This window comes from Mus caroli, unplaced genomic scaffold (assembly GCF_978045245.1).
Source record: "Mus caroli unplaced genomic scaffold, Mus_caroli_1 scaffold_20, whole genome shotgun sequence".
Classification (NCBI taxonomy): domain Eukaryota; kingdom Metazoa; phylum Chordata; class Mammalia; order Rodentia; family Muridae; genus Mus; species Mus caroli.
This window is the reverse complement of record NW_028227275.1, coordinates 19,413,415-19,430,091: the sequence shown is the minus strand read 5'-3', so window position 1 is coordinate 19,430,091 and position 16,677 is coordinate 19,413,415. Positions and strand designations below refer to the sequence as shown.

General features: G+C 45.5%; 1 protein-coding gene and 1 pseudogene across 1 annotated transcript in view; one reads left to right on the top strand and one right to left on the bottom strand.

The window, feature by feature from the left end:
- Positions 1 to 6,929, bottom strand: part of Rrp12 (ribosomal RNA processing 12 homolog) — a 36,113-nt gene extending 29,184 nt beyond the window's left edge. Inside the window, exons 1-6 of the mRNA XM_021152097.3 lie at positions 6,663 to 6,929; positions 5,868 to 6,097; positions 3,062 to 3,145; positions 1,813 to 1,889; positions 858 to 963; positions 555 to 671 (exon numbers count right to left, since the gene is read on the bottom strand). Coding sequence (XP_021007756.1) covers positions 555 to 671; positions 858 to 963; positions 1,813 to 1,889; positions 3,062 to 3,145; positions 5,868 to 6,097; positions 6,663 to 6,801 — 753 coding nt within the window. The 5' untranslated portion in view covers positions 6,802 to 6,929. The remainder of the gene's footprint in view (positions 1 to 554; positions 672 to 857; positions 964 to 1,812; positions 1,890 to 3,061; positions 3,146 to 5,867; positions 6,098 to 6,662) is intronic.
- Positions 6,930 to 13,225: 6,296 nt separating this feature from the next.
- LOC110285322 (large ribosomal subunit protein eL42-like) lies at positions 13,226 to 14,614 on the top strand (annotated as a pseudogene).
- Positions 14,615 to 16,677: the final 2,063 nt, after the last annotated feature.

The following is a 16,677-nucleotide window of genomic DNA, read 5'->3' as shown; positions in this document are numbered from 1 at the left end:
ATTCAAGTCCTCAGAACTGAAGAGAATACAGGAAAGGGGTGGGGGCTGAGAGATTCCCCAATGGTTAAGAGCACTTACTGCTCTTCTAGAGAACATGGGTTTAGTTTCCAGTACCCACATAGGTGGCTCACAACTGCCTATAACTACAGTCACAGAGGACTCAACACCCTCTTATGGCCTCTGCACACGGATGCCATACACACTCACCCAAATACAAATAAAATCTTTAAAAAAAGTAAACGTCAGGCATAGGTTAGAGCATGCACTTGCAATCCCTGAAACTATACAGGGTGCAGACAGGAGGACCGCTGGAGCTTACCGGCCTCCAGCCTTGCTCCAGGCTTAATGAGAGACTCTGGGAATAAAGGAATAAGGCTGAGAATGGTAACGGCAGGACGCTTTCTGTGTGCATGTGTGACTACATGCATCCTCCACACATGCAAACACACACACACGCACACCCAACCAAGAAAAAAACCAAACCAGGAGTGTAAGTCCTAAGTCTTTTCCAACCCAGCTCAGACAGGTTGGTTCTGGGGCAGCCAGAGTCTCACCTTCGGCTTGGCATGCACGGTGAAGCTCAGCAGTCCATGGTACACCTGAAGAGTGATGGGATAGCCCCAGGCCTCCAGGTCTTGCTTCCGAAGGAGGATGGCCAGGCAGGAGAGGACCTTAAAGAAAAACGTAGAAAATCCCTCAGCTCTACCGCCACAGGGAAAGAGTCCAGGGTCTCACCAATCCTGGAAAAGCCCAAAGAGATCTATTTAAGGGTCTATGGAGCGCTCCCTATACCAATGCCAAGGAAGGGCGCATGCTTTAACCACACCCACTGAACTCAGGGATCCGCAGGCACTGACCCATCGGAGAGCAGAGGTGGAGCCACTGCTCGCCTGCGCAGACATGATGTCCATGAAGGCTTTGGAGGTGTCAGAGAACTTCTTCATGAGCACAGGACTTGGCACCCTGTGGGGAAGACACAAAGTCAATCCAGAGCAGCCAAAGAAAAGCAACTGGGACAGGCCCTGGTGTTAGGGGACGCGCACTCTGGCCCAGCCGTTCAGCAAGTCACCAATCAGCACAGGAGCTCATGTGTCTGCCCCTCAGGTTAGTGTGCTCCCCATGCCTGAGCTCTGGGTCTCTCAGCTTCCCTACCAGCCAGCCTCTGTACCACCGAATAAGGGCATCCCAGGGTCACACAACCTCATATTTAAGTCCTTCCTTGTGTAGCCTGGTGCCAATGATTCAGTCCCACTGCCCTTCCCCAGAAACCAGCATATGATAGCTGGCTATAACTGGAGTTCCAGAGAGTCTGACTTCCTCTTCTGGTCTCCACTGTACCTACAGATTCATGGTGCACACAGATTCTCACACGTGTGCATTCTGTGGGGCATTAGAGGGCAGTGAATCCTTCAAAGCTGGAGTTACAGGCATCTGTGAGCTGTCTGGCATGGGGTACTGATATCTGAAACCTGGTCTTCATGTACTCTTAACTGCTGAGCTGTCTCTCCAGCCCAAATATTTTCACCTTAAAAACCAAGTATGGTGGCCCGGCAATGTGGCACATGCCTTTAATCCCAACACTTGGGAGGTAGAGGCAGGTGGATTTCTGAGTCCCAGGACAGCCAGGACTACACAGAGAAACCCTGTCTCAAAAACAAACAAACAAACAAAACAAAACAAAACAAAACAAAAAAAACCCAAGTATGTGGGCTAGAGAGACATATTCTGTGTCTCTGCCTCTCTCATATATACAGACAGACAGACACACACACACACATGTCCTTCCGTCTGCCAAGCCCCAGCCGCACTCACCGCTTCAGGACAAGGTTCAATAGGTATGCAACGGCAGCCAGTGACTCTGGGGACTCCACTGCTTCCATTGTTGTCATCTGAGGGCCAGAGTGAGGGGTACAGACAGGTAAGTAACACAATGCATACACAGGAAACCATGGGTGGCAGGTGGAACCCACATGCTGTGCTCAGAGTTATGATCAAGAACACTCTTCAAAGTATATAAGGTTCAAGTCTGAGCTCTGCCTCTGTGTAACTCTGGCCTAGTAACCTTATATTTCTTATTTTATTCATTTATTCTTTGAGACTACAGGGTATCACTATGTATCCCTGGCTGGCCTTAAACTCACAGAGATCCACCTGCCTCTTCCTGGTCTCCCAAGTGCCCTAGTAACCATTTGTGACTCAGTTTTCTTCTTATAAAATATGGAGCCGGAGCCGGGCGTGGTGGCGCACGCCTTTAATCCCAGCACTCGGGAGGCAGAGGCAGGCGGATTTCTGAGTTCGAGGCCAGCCTGGTCTACAAAGTGAGTGCCAGGACAGCCAGGGCTATACAGAGAAACCCTGTCTCAAAAAAAAAAAAAAAAGAAAAGAAAAAATGGATAAGAATATTTTTATCTTGCTTGGCATAGTGGTGGCACTCTCCATTAGGATAAACAATCAACCTATCTTAAGAAAGGAAGGAAGAAAGACTATTGTCTTGTGAGGTAAGGATGCAGTTGAGTTACTTAAGGCATATGTAAAGCCCTGGGTGCAATTCCTAGTACTAAAAAATAAACAAAAAACCCACAGCAGCAATGATGCTGTTCATGGAATCACAGCTCACAGCCCTTGGGAGGCTAAGACAGGAAGACTGACATCATTTCAAAAGCAGCCTGAGTTACGTAGCGAAAACTTGTTGTAAACAGAACTCCCCCAAACTGTCTTCCGTTTTCAGGTAATTCCTGGAAAACTCAATGGTACATTCATGAGACTAAAAATAGTGAACAGTATGCTAGTATTATAATGGATATAATCTTGTCCTATCCTGTCCTATCCCTAAAAGGACCATAGTGGCCTAAGAAGTAATTTCTTTAAGAGGATCTTCCAGTTCTAACTGGTCTGCATAAGACAATGGACATTTGTCTTACAAGACTAAGACAGTAATGCTACCAGCACTTTCACCCACAGGAGGTTTGCCCGAGCCCCACAGGCGAGGGGCACCTGTCTTCTCTTGATAGCCTGACTGACCTGCTGCTCGGAACACGGAACCCCTATCACACACACTCACCAGAGCAGCAAAGTACTCGGTCTCCGTCTCCTTGCCTCCCTGGGATCGAATCACCTCCGTAACAGCAGCCAGCACAGCGCAGATCTGCACAGGGGGAGAGGGGATAAAGTAGCCATGACCTATCTTGAAGGCAACCCTGGCCTGGGTGGCCCCTTGCCCTTTCACAAGTTGATGTCCTGATGAAACCCAACGTCAAGCAAGATCTGAGTCCACAGCTGGAGCACACACCACAGGGCCCAGGAAACAAGACGCCCAAAACCATGCCTGCTCCATAGCCACCTCAAGGACAGTTTCTTATAGAAAGACCTATGTGAATATGCGCACTGTACACTGCACACAAACTGGAACAGATAGTCGGCAACAGAAGGCTGATAATACGGGGGCTGAGGAGAGGCTAGAGGGGAGGGACCAGGAGGAGAAGAGGGAAACAGCAGTCAGAAGGAAGTGATGGTGATGATGGTGATGAACTATTTTATTTAGACTTGATAGGGTTTGTTTGTTTGTTTGTTTTTTTGGTTTTTTGGTTTTCCAAGGCAAGGTTTCTCTGTGTAGCCCTGGCTGTCCTGAAACTCACTTTGTAGACCAGGCTGACCTCGAACTCAGAAATCCACCTGCCTCTGCCCCCCTAGTGCTAGGATTAAAGGCGTGGGCCACCACGCCTGGCTTGTTTTTGGTTTTTTGAGATAGTCTCAATATGTAGCCCAAACTGGCTTCAAACTGACAGCAATTCTCCTGCCTCGGCTTTCCAAGTCCTGAGATTACAGCTGGCATGTACCGCCATGCCCGAAAATGAGATTTAAATGTTATATGACACTGAAAAACAACAACAAAACAAAACCCCCAACGATGTGAGAACAATTAGATACAATAACTTGGAAATACTGTTTTGTCAGTGACAAAGTCGGAGAACGGTGGATATAAAATATAGCCATATTTCAGTAAAGCCTAGTGAACATACACACCGTTGAACAGAACTCGGTACAGTGGCGCACACCTGTGATCCCAGCATTCCAAAGGCGGAGGCAAGACGATGACTGTGAGTCAGAGGCCAACATGAGCTAGACTAAACGACCTTGTCATCCAGCAGTGACACACACCTTTAATCCTGGCACTTGGAAAACAAGGGTCTTGTAGCTCTTGAATTCAACACAAGCCTGGTCCATACATCAAGTTTCAGGCCAGCCAGGGGTACTGAGTGAGACCCTAGGCTAAAAACCAAAACAATAACCACAACAGATCCTGACTGATGGAGCTGCGCGTCTACATGGCTCAGTGGCTGGGAACTCTCGCTGCCCTTGCACAGGACCGGAGTCTGGTTCCTAGTACCAACACCGGATAGCTCATGGTCAACTCCAAATCCTGCTCCAGGAGATATGACCCCCATGGGCACATGTGCAGACATGTGACACAAACTCACCACTCAAACTAAAATAAATAAGAGTCTAAAGAAATAACACAAAGACTGACTAAATGTGTTGAAATGCTAATATTTTATACATACTGGTCGAATACATTAATTTTACCCATTTCTTTTTACTTTTTAAATGTAGCTTCTAAAATTCAAAATCACTTGTGGCTCACTTTATAGCACTACTGGGCAGTGCTAGTCTAGAAATACATAGAGTGACCTATTAACAATGCCCACTGGAGAGACTCAAATTGGGAGACTAGCTATAACACTTTAGTCTATTTATATCTCTTTGTATCATTTAGCATTTTTTTTAAAGATTTATTTATTTATTTATTACATGTACGTACACTGTAGCTGTCTTCAGACACCCCAGAAGAGGGCATCAGACCTCATTACGGATGGTTGTGAGCTACCATGTGGTTGCTGGGATTTGAACTCACGACCTTCGGAAGAGCAGTCGGAGCTCTTAACCGTTGAGCCCCTCATTTAGCATTTTTATATTCCTTTTTTTTTTTTTTTTTTTTAAAGATTTATTTATTATATGTAAGTACACTGTAGCTGTCCTCAGACACTCCAGAAGAGGGCACCAGATCTCATTGCAGATGGTTGTGAGCCACCATGTGGTTGCTGGGATTTGAACTCTGGACCTTCGGAAGAGCAGTCGGGTGCTCTTACCCACTGAGCCATCTCACCAGCCCCCATTTTTATATTCCTCACTTAAATAATTAAAAAACATATTAACTTTGAAATGTCAATTAAGTAAAACATTTCTCGTTAAACAAAACAGATCCCAAACCACAGTTATCCACCATGAACTTGAACACTAGCGTCCCTGGAAATACGTGTAAAGATTCCTGTTTGAAGAACAGCTGAGGAGACAAAGGTTGACAACATTTCTACCCTCAGTCTGGCTCAGCCAGTAAAGTACTTGCTTCCAAACCTGACAAGTTGAATTTGATCCCTGAGCCCCACATGGTGGAAGGGGAGAGAAAGGTCTCCCTAAAGTTGTCTTCTGGCCTTCAAGCCCATGCTGTGACACACACACAATCAAAATTAATATGCTTTGTTGAGCATGAAGACACCAACCTTTGACCCCAGCACTTGAGAGGCAAAGACAGATTGATCTCTATGGCTTTGAAGCCAGCCTGGTCTACAAATGGAAACTTTGTCTCAAAAAAATAAACAACAAAAAATTTCAAACATGTATGAACATTAATTACCACACACAATCGTGGTGAAGGGGACTCTGCCCAAGAGTATATATGTGAAGGGGACAAAGGGTAAGAGAGATGACACATCATCCAGAAATACCAGCTGCTGTCACCAGAGCTGTATGAAAGTCATCTTGAATGTGCCCTGCCTACTGCCCTACAAACTCAGCAACCAATCTCCTACCTCCTTGTGAGCAGCTGAGTTGGATTCCCAGAAGCGCTGCACTTTGCTGAAAGTGACGTTTGTACAGTCAGACAAGCCACTCAGAAACGTGCCCGAGGACTTCTCCGTGAAAGCCACCTCTGGATCTTGGTCCATGGTCGTCTCAGGGGCTTGGCTTTTGCCCAGGCTCAGGGTCCCCGACTGCAGCTCATTATGCAACTTCACAGCATCAACTGTCAGGTCGCTCTTTCCTGAGAACCAGAGTAACAAGGTAATGGTCCCATTTACACCCAAACTTCCTTTAGCTGATGGAACAGAACCCCTTAAGAAACAAACCAGAGGGTTTAGACGCCCCCCAATCCCAGCGGCAGGATTCCAAACCAGGCTTGCCTGCACAGCCCTCTGTACGCTTGCAACTTTCAAAGCCAAGAGAAAGGAACCCCCAGATATGTTTCTGCTTCCCTGTACTAAAGGCACAGCGACATCCAGAGCCAGGGTCGTGTACTGTACGGAGACACCAGAAGGCTGAAGATGTGGGTTAGTAGTTGAGTGTTTAGTTAGCGTGCACAAAATCCTGGGTTCGCTCCCTGACACTCCAACATATACATAAATCTAAAGAGGCATCCAAGGGTAGTGACGGCCCTGTATCCCATCCCTGAGACCGTATCCTAGACAAGTCATTTCCCTTCAGAGGACAATTTCCGCATCTGTCAAACTCGAGGGGCGGGTCTTCACAGTGAGCGCCAAGTCTGACATTACAAAGTGGCAGGCCGAATGCCACAAGATGCCACCCAAGGAGTCCCACGGCCCGGCTACCTGACGGGCGGCTGAAGAAGCGGCTCCGAGCGGCCTGGCGATGGCGGCAAGTGGCGGGGTTGCTGTCGCTGCTGTGGCCTTTCTTCCAGCGCTTCAACTTGGCCGAGACACCAGAGGGCAATTTCCCCGAGCGACCCATGTTGACCAAACGGTGGCTCGCACTCGCTCAGAGCACAAGCGTCCACACACGCCGAAAAGACAGCAGAAGCCACGGCAGAACCCACGTGTGTGTCCTCAGCCGGCTCCGCAGCCCCTTCCTCTGATGTCACTTCCTGTCGCCAATCTGTTACCATGGCAAAACCAATCAACATCCGTTCTGAGGCTTTGAGATCTTAACCCTGGAGAAGGAGTTCTGGTGTTTGGGGTGCTTTGTGGGCTCCTGATGCACCGCCAAGATTCGTGGCCGTGAAGAAAAACCTTGTAAAACGGGAATTTCTTTGGAATTAAAAGACAAATTTATATTACTCTCAAAAAATCAGTTGTTCAGCCGGGCGTGGTGCGCACGCCTTTAATCCTAGCACTCGGGAGGCAGAGGCAGGTAGATTTCCGAGTACGAGGCCAGCCTGGTCTACAAAGTGAGTTCCAGGACAGCCAGGGCTACACAGAGAAATCCTGTCTCGGGAAAAAAAAAAAAAAATCGGTTGTTCAAGCGGAGCGGTGTTGTCCGCACACTTGTAATCCCGGCAAACTGGAAGACTGTCGTGAGTTTAAAGCCAGCCTAGTCTCCACACTGCGAGATGCAAGATCCTGTCTAAAAACAAAAATAACAAAATAAATACATCAGTAATCCCAGCGCCTAGGTAACAGACATAGGTTGATCTTTGTGATTTCAAGGCCAGTCTGCTCTAAATATTGAAATAGTGAACTCCAAGACATTCATGGCTACACAGTGAGAACCTGTCTCAAAAAACAAAACAAACAAACAAACAAAAAACCTTAATAACGTTTAAAAAAAGAAAACAATAATCAAAAACTATGGATGTATAAAAAATGAAAACATCTTGGCCTCACGAAAGAAAAAAGCAACAACTAGTGCCCACAACTTGCTTTGCAAATGGAAACCACAACGGAATAACGATGGAAAGATGCAGTGGTGGTGCCCTGTTGCCAAGAACACAGCCCTGATGTCTCCATGTGCTGCTGTTGGAACGAAAGATTGATATGGTCACTTTGGAAAACTAGTACTATTTTTAAAAGATTTATTTCTTAAGTTATGTGTACATCCGTGTGATGGTATGAATTCAGGTACCTGTGGAGGCCAGAAGCATCAGACCCCCTGGAGCTGGAATTACAAGCAGTTATGAGCTGTCTGATGGCGCTGGGAGAAGCCAGTCTCAGGTCTTGTGCAAGAAGCCGTGTGTGAGTGAGTACACTATCACTGTCTTCAGACACATCCAAAGACGGCATCCGATCCCATTGCAGATGGTTGTGAGCCACCATGTGGTTGCTGAGAATTGAACTCAGGACCTCTGGAAGAGCAGTCAGTGCTCTTAACCACTGAGCCATCTCTCCAGCCCTAGCATGAACTCTTCACTGTTAATTCATCTCTCCAGCCCCTGCTCCCTGTTTGTATTTTGAAACAAGGTCTCGCGTGACCCATGTTGGTCTTAAACTCACAGCAATTCTTCTGCCTCTGCTTTGTGAGTGATGGGATTGCAGGCATGAGCCCTGACGTCTAGCTTGATCTAGTAGTATCTAATAAAACATATGTCCACTCTACCCAGCAATTCATTCCTATATACACTCCCAACAGAGACTATTACTTACTTGCTAAAAAAGAGATAGTTGAGAACTAGAAGTGACCAAACACCCATCAACAGAATAGGTCAGATTCACTGTGATATAATGATATGTAATGGAATATTTTATCATTTATAAACATCAGCTTCTGCATAGTATACACAGAGATCTGCTATGTGCATGTATGATTCAAATTAAATGAAAGACTCCAGACATAAAAGAATGTAGCCAGGTGGTGATGGCGCACGCCTTTAATCCTAGCACTTGGGAGGCAGAGACAGGCAGATTTCTGAGTTCGAGGCCAGCCTGGTCTACAGAGTGAGTTCCAGGACAGCCAGGACTATACAGAGAAACTCTGTCTCAAAACAAAACAAAACAAAACAAAACAAAATGTGTACTGTGTGATTCTATTAATTAAAAAAAAAAAAAAAAACCAAAAGGACCCCAGAGTATTGGAATCTGGTAAGAGTTGAGAGTAAGCACAGTAGATGTAGTTATATTCTAATATTTTAGGGGTTTACATAGATGTATTCACCAAGTAATGGTTGTGTATTATATACTTACCTGAACGTATCTTAAAAAAAATAGAGGGGCTGAAGAGATGGCTCAATGGCCCAGCATCATACTCTTGTTTACTTCTTTTCTATTTATTTATTTATTTATTTTGCAAAGGAAAGGGATGGGATAATCAAGCCCTTGCCATGTAACACATTCTTGTTTTGGATTCATGGCACTCCTCCTGCCTCTGTATGTGAAGGGCTCGAATTACAGGTGTACACTACAATGTTCAGCTCATATCATATATATTTTACCCTCTATACAATACTAAACCCACTGAACTATCATTTGGAGTCAATATGAAAATAGCTGTCCGTTAGTGATTTTTCTCACTGCTAGGACAAAATGCCCAACAAAGCTATTTAAAGAAAGAAGAATTTATTTTGGCTTAGAGTTTGAGGGAACAGTCCATTGTGGTAAGGAAGACAAGGTGCTAGGTGTGTTGGGCACATTGTGCCTGCACTCAGGAAGCAGGGACAGACAGACAGACAGACAGAGGCTGATGGTACTCCCTTCCTTCTTATCCAGTCTTAGCCCATTGAATGTTGCTGTCCACATATTCAGGGTGGGTCTCCCTCTTCAGTTAAACATTTCTGGAAATGGCATTAGGCACACCACACACACACTACAACCAGAAATTTGTCTTCTAGGTGATTATGAATCCTATCAAGTTAACAATTAAAATTAACATGGAGGGCTGGTGAGATGGCTCAGTGGGTAAGAGCACCCTACTGCTCTTCCGAAGGTCCAGAGTTCAAATCCCAGCAACCATACGGTGGCTCACAACCATCTGTAACAAGATCTGACTCTCTCTTCTGGAGTGTCTGAAGACAACTACAGTGTACTTAAATATAATAAATAAATAAATCTTTTAAAAAAAAAAGATAAAATTAACATGGAAAAATTCCAAAAAACAGGTCACGGTACTTGGCCTGAGCGCAGAGTCACATCGTCACCACCAGAGGGAGCATTTCAAGCAACCTGGGCTATACCCATACGGAAAGGCTGAAATGTTGGCTAGAGTAGAATTTTGCAGGCCCACTCTTGCTCTTTGGTGAACAACAGAAACCTCCTCACCTCCAAACTGTGTGCACAAGAAGCACGCCTCTGCCCCTCACTGCAGGGATCACCTCTTGGTGAAGTACCAACTTCCCTACCCGTGAATTCTATAACTGGCTTCCGTCAGGAGGCTCTATCAAGTCCAGGATTCCTCACACCACATAAGCCACAAGACACCACCCATAGAATATCACTACTCTTAAACCATTTGAACCACTTTATTCTCTGTAATAGCTATTCTTGGCTGTCAACTTGACAACCTCTGGAATGAACTAAACCCCAAATGGTTAAGCATACCTGTGAGGGATTTTCTTCTTAAAAAACAAATTAGAAGTGGGAAGATTCACTTCTAATCTAGATCTTTGTTTTGGCTTTTGGGTTGTTTGGTTTGGGGTTTTTTATTTTGTTTTGGCTATTGTTTGTTTGTTTGTTTGTTTTCTGTAATTTTTTGAGACAGGGTTTCTCTGCATAGTTCTGGCTGTTCTAGAACTCATTCTGTAGACCAGGCTGGCCTCGAACTCACAGAGCTCTGCCTGTTCCTGCCTCCCGAGTACTCGGATTAAAAATGTGCACCAGCACCATTGAGCCCCTAATGTGGATCCTTGAGGTGAGAAGACACACCGTTAATCCAGATCTTTTGAGGTGAGAAGATCCAGCTTGGATCTTGGGCACACCTTCTTCTGGCAGCCTATATAGAGGATGTGGAAGGAGGAAGCTTGCTTCCTCTTCCCTGCTAGCCAGTCCAGTCCTTCACTGACTTCAGAACCTACATCCTTGGGATTCTGGTGTAAACTGAAGACCAGCTGAGACATCCAGCTGCATGTGAACCCAACTACTGGATCCTTGGACCTTCCACTGTTAGATAGCCATCGTTGGACTGGCTGAGCCACAGCCAGTAACCCATTCTAATAATCCCCCACATATGCTATATACATATTTATGTATATTTATTATTAGTCAGGGTGCTCTTGAGGAACAGAATTTATAGAATGAATAATAAATAAATCTCCAGGCCTCAGATTGTTCTAACCTGTAAAATGGGCATGATAAAAAAAAAAAAAAAACATGCTTGCTCATAGGTTTCACAAAAATTAATAGGAGCATGCAAGCAAGGTGCTGACCACAGGGAACTGTTGATCTGTCATTGCTGTCTAAGAAACTAGCCTTGAGTTCCAGAAGCTATTTATGATTCAAGCTTAGGAGAGCGCAGCCAGCCTCCTCACTTCGCAAACAAAAAACCTGGTCTCAAAGGGTTCGGTGACTCCCCAAGGGCACACGAGTCGAGCCGATAGCTGGGCAAAGGCACGAGAGACAACTGTCGGTAGGCACATCTATAAAAAAACCAACAGTGAGGCTCCAAGGGAGAGAACAGAGCTACCGCACCCAGAGAGCTAAGGGCAGAAAGAGCAGGAAGGTCCTGCATAGGTCAGTGGTTTTGTAATCTGTTAGGCCACCAGGCAGTAGGAAGGGGAAATTAAAGGTTAGCCTCTTGTCCCAAACAAAGAGGAAGTCTGTGGCTTGGGTGTGTAATTTAGAGCTCTAGCTAGCTCTAGGGATGGAGAGAGCCTCTATTGCCCTAAGAGGCTCATCAGAAGGAACTGAGTGGGACATAGTTGCTACTAAGTCCTAAGAAGCCTGGGTTTGAAGCCACATCCTGCTATGTGACATGGGACAGGTGACTGAATTTCAAAGTTTCCGCTATACAGAGAAACCCTGTCTGGAAAAAACAACAACAACAAAACAAAAACAAACAAACAAACAAAAGACCTTTAAAACTTGTAAAGCCAGCACTTGGGAGGCAGAGGCAAGTGGATCTCTGTGAGTTTGAGACAGCCAGGGCCACAGGGAGAAACCTGTCTCAAAAAACAAATAAAGCCGGGCGTGGTGGCGCACGCCTTTAATCCCAGCACTTGGGAGGCAGAGGCAGGCGGATTTCTGAGTTCGAGGCCAGCCTGGTCTACAAAGTGAGTGCCAGGACAGCCAAGGCTACACAGAGAAACCCTGTCTCGAAAAAACCAAAAAAAAAAACAAATAAAAAACAAACTTGTGAAGATAATTTTTTTTTTGTCATGGGAAAAGAACAGTCTTTGCCAAAGAACCCCCTCCCTCTTTTCTTTTTTCTTTTTCTTTTTTGTTTGTTTGTTTGTTTTTTAAGAGACGAGGTTTCTCTGTGTAGCCCAGGCTGTCCTGGAACACACATTGTAGACCAGGCTAGCCTTGAACTCATAGAGATCTGCCTGCCTCTGCCTCCCGAGTGCTGGGATTAAAGGTATGCAGCGCCACTCCCAGCACAATAAAACCTTTTTCTAGAGCTCTGTCTTAGTCTTAATTTTGCGTTTGCTTGTGTTTATGAGGGTTGAGTACACACACACACACACACACTCACACACACACACACAAAGTGCAGATGCCCTGGAGCTGTTATAGGTGGTTCCGAGTTGCCGGCATAGATGCTGGGAGCCAACCTCTGCAAGGGCAATACAAGCTCTTTAGCACTGATCCATCTCCAATCCCAAGAACCTTTTCTCTCCCTCTTCAGTCACCCTCCCAGCACCGCTTTAACATAGGACCTTTTACTGGGGCTTTTCTGGGCTCTCTGGTATGAGCCCAGGCTATCACTGTAAGGTTCCTCCTGGAAGTCCTTCTTACATCCTGGATCTAGGGAGTTACCCAACAGAGAGATCAGCAGAGGGGCATATTAATCAGAAATGGGACCTAGGAGCCTAGCTCCTTGTATCTTGTTTTGTAGGGTAGATGTGGGATGTGAGGGCAGAAGTAGACATTCCTGATCTTGCTCTAGGTTTCAAGGAAGACACTGAGATGAATTGGGGGGGGGGCATTTATTAGAAGAGTTATTAACGCCAGGTGTGGTGGCTAAATACCTTTAATCCTAGTTCTTGGGAGGCATTGACCAGTGGATCCTTGTGAGTTTGAGGCCAGCCTGGTCTACATATCAAGCCCAGGATGCCAGGACTAAAGAGACAATACTTTAAAAAAACAAAATCGAGCTGGGCGTGGTGGCGCATGCCTTTAATCCCAGCACTCGGGAGGCAGAGGCAGGCGGATTTCTGAGTTCGAGGCCAGCCTGGTCTACAAAGTGAGTTCCAGGATAGCCAGAGCTACACAGAGAAACCCTGTCTCGAAAAACCAAAAAAAAAAAAAAACAAAACAAAAACAAAATCAAAACTCAAAATAAGGAATTATGAATGCCACGGGCAGACAGCAAGCAAGCAGTACAACAGTTTGCAAGGTGGGAGTAGAGGTATCCTTGAAGAGAAGTCAGGCCCACAAGGAGGCAGTGGGCAACCTTCTCATAGGTCTCTGAGGGAGGCTAAACATTTCACAGCAGGGTCAAGCAGCCAGGCTCTTCAATTCCTTAGCAAGCTGTAGGGAAAGGGTTGAACAGTCACCCAGTAGTCCTTTGATGTGTCTGAGCTCGCAAACTTACTTCCCCAACTGAGAAATCCAGGTACCTGGAAGTCTGTGTGCTAGAGATTCATAACCAGTGCTCTTGGCAGGGTGCCTGCTGGTGTCTAAGGATGAGAGGGGCTGTAACTGTGGCTGAGCAGCAGCCAGGCCTCTGATAACTAAGGCTGGTTCTTGCCTTTGTTCTCTGGCATCCCTCTTTCTGTCTTCTGCACTGCAAGAGCCCTGTGTTTTCATCCGGGATCGCCACTCCTGTGAGACTGAGCTCCATGGCCCAGGACCCCTAAACACAGGCTTGTCTTCCTCGCAGATAGACAGCCATCTTGGGCTTCCCAAACCACTGCCTACTTTCCCTCCAGAGAAGCCAGGGCTCTTATGGGTGGTGTCCCCCCCTCCCAAACACCCCTTTAATAACTGTTTACAACTTTTAAAAATCAGCTTTGAGATAATGAGATACACTTTAAGTAAAATTACACTTTAACCATCTAAACTATATAATTCATTAGTTTGTTGGGTTGGTTTTCAGGAGACAGGCTTTTGCTACAGAGCTTTAGTATGTCTGAAGAAAGCTACTCATATAAATAAATTTAAAAAAAAATTCTACAAAAGGGCTGGAGAGATGGCTCAGCGGTTAAGAGCACTGACTCTTCTTCCTGAGGTCCTGAGTTCAATTCCCAGCAACCACATGGTAGCTCACAATCATCTTTAATGAGATACAATGCCCTCTTCTGGTGTGTCCAAAGAGAGCTACAGTGTACTCATATACATTAAAAAAAAAAAACCTTTTTTAAAAATTAAAAAAAAAAATTCTATTTCTTTCTGAGCTGACCGTGCTCCTGCAAGCACGGTGAACATTGCTAAGACCCGCCGGACATTCTGCAAGAAGTATGGGAAGCACCAACCCCACAAGGTGACACAGTACAAGAAGGGCAAGGATTCTCTGTATGCCCAGGGAAAGGGTTGTTATCACAGGAAACAGGGTGGCTGACTGTGGTGGGCAGACTAAACCCATTTTCCGCCAAAAGGCTAAAACTACAAAGAAGATCGTGTTGAGACTTGAGTATGCTGAGCCCAACTGCAGATCTAAGAGGATTCTGGCTAGGAAGAGATGCAAGCATGTTGAATTGGGAGGCGATAAGAAGAGAAAGGGCCAAGTGATCCAGCTCTAAGCCGATTTTGTTATGAAGACAATAAAATCTTTAACTTCCAAGAAAAGAGAAAGTCGTTATGACGTCTCAGGAAGTCGCTATGAGCTTGTTCTGTTTCAGCTCTGCTTCTGTAACCCCATCTATTTGACTGTCAGTTCCTATATTTGGAAACCCCTTCTCCTGAACTTTAAAAACTATCTTATCTTCCGGGCTGGAGAGATGATGGCTCAGCGGTCAAGAGTACTGACTGCACCTCCAGAAGTCCTGAGTTAAAATCCCAGCAACCACATGGTGGCTCACAACCACCCATAATGAGATCTGATGCCCTCTTCTGGTGTGTCTTAAGACAGCTATAGTGTACTCATATACATAAAATCGATAAAAAATATATAAATACATAAAATATAAATACATAAAATCTTTTCAAAAAGCAAAAACAATCTTCCCCATGTCCGGTGCTGATCTCTTGAGCCCTGCCATAGGAAGAGATAGCCTATGTATACAAATACGAGAGCTTGCTTTAGTTACTTCGGCCTGCCATGGACCACCCCAGCTGGGTATGGGGGTCCCCGGGATGTGGGTTCTCGAGGCCAGGTGGGTAAGGATTCAGTGGTGAAAACAGAAACAAACACAGAGGCAGTGTGAATCTGAGTATGTGCTCCTTTTTTTTTTTTTTTGGTTTGGTTTTTTTTTGTTTTTGTTTTTGTTTTTGTTTTTATGTTTTTTTCGAGACAGGGTTTCTCTGTGTAGCCCTGGCTGTCCTGGAACTCACTTTGTAGACCAGGCTGGCCTCGAACTCAGAAATCCGCCTGCCTCTGCCTCCTGAGTGCTGGGATTAAAGGTGTGCGCCACCAAGCCCAGCTTTCTTTACCATATACCAAAACCCACCTCTGATGACACACGCGTAGCCATATGAAATTTTATTGTTGGGAAAGTTTTTTGTTTTTGTTTTTGTTTTCGTTTTCTCTGTATAACCCTGGCTATCCTTGAACTCCCTCTGTAAACTAGGCTAGCCTCGAACTCAGAAATCTGCCTGCCTCTGCCTCCCAAGTGCTGGGATTAAAGGCGTGTGCCACCACAACCGGCTGTTGGGAAAGTTTTTATCATAATAGTTTTGTAAATGATTTAGAAAGTAAAGCGTTGGTTTGCCTGGGGACAAGGTCATGTTAGTGACCCCATCTCAAGGAATGGTTTCTTACCCATTATTCTCGCTTAAAATCTTGGCCTAGGCCACCAGGAACATGTAAATAAGAAAAGGAATAAGAAAAAATAAAACAGATAGATTGCCTTGAGAACTAAGGCTCAATATTTTTTCTCCAGCAAAGAGTTCTACAACCGGTTCCAGGAGGCTTCCCCTTTTGTTTTTGGTCAGTCACCCCAGTCTGTGGAACTTGTCACACAGATCCTACTGGAGGTGGTGTGGCATTGGCCATGATTTGGCTCGGTGGTCTTTCCCCTGGAATTTTCAGGAAACACTCTAGTGTTTTATAAAAAAGAAAGGGAAGAACCAGGAAGATATTTGGTGTGGGGGGAGGGAGTGCCTCTGCAGGCCAATGGTGAGGCATCCCTTCTCCCCTGAGGTACCAGCAGAGAGAGAGAGAGAGAGAAGAAGAAGAAGAAGAAGAAGAAGAAGAAGAAGAAGAAGAAGAAGAAGAAGAAGAAGAAGAAGAAGAAGAAGAAGAAGAAGAAAAGGAGGAGGAGGAGGAGGAGAGAACAGCCATGAACAAGTGGAGAGTGAGGGGGAGGGAAATGGGGAGAGAAGGAACAGAGGGCAGAGAGGAAAAGAGGAAGAAAGGAAGAGAGTGAAGGAGTTAAGAGAGGCAAGTAGCCCCTTTTATAGTGAGTCAGGCATACCTAGCTGTTGCCAGGTAACTGTGGGGCGGGGCCTAGAAGAAATGTTAACACATACCCTCTTGGCCTCTGATTCCCAAATTCTGGGGTTAAAGGTTTGTGCAATCCCAGCTGGCTTTCAAAATTTGAGAATTTTCACAGACATTGCCACAGTGACCCCAGTTCCATTTGAAGACATTTTCACCCCTTAAAACATCTGTGTTTCTTATTTATACCCACAGTTATCCCGGGCT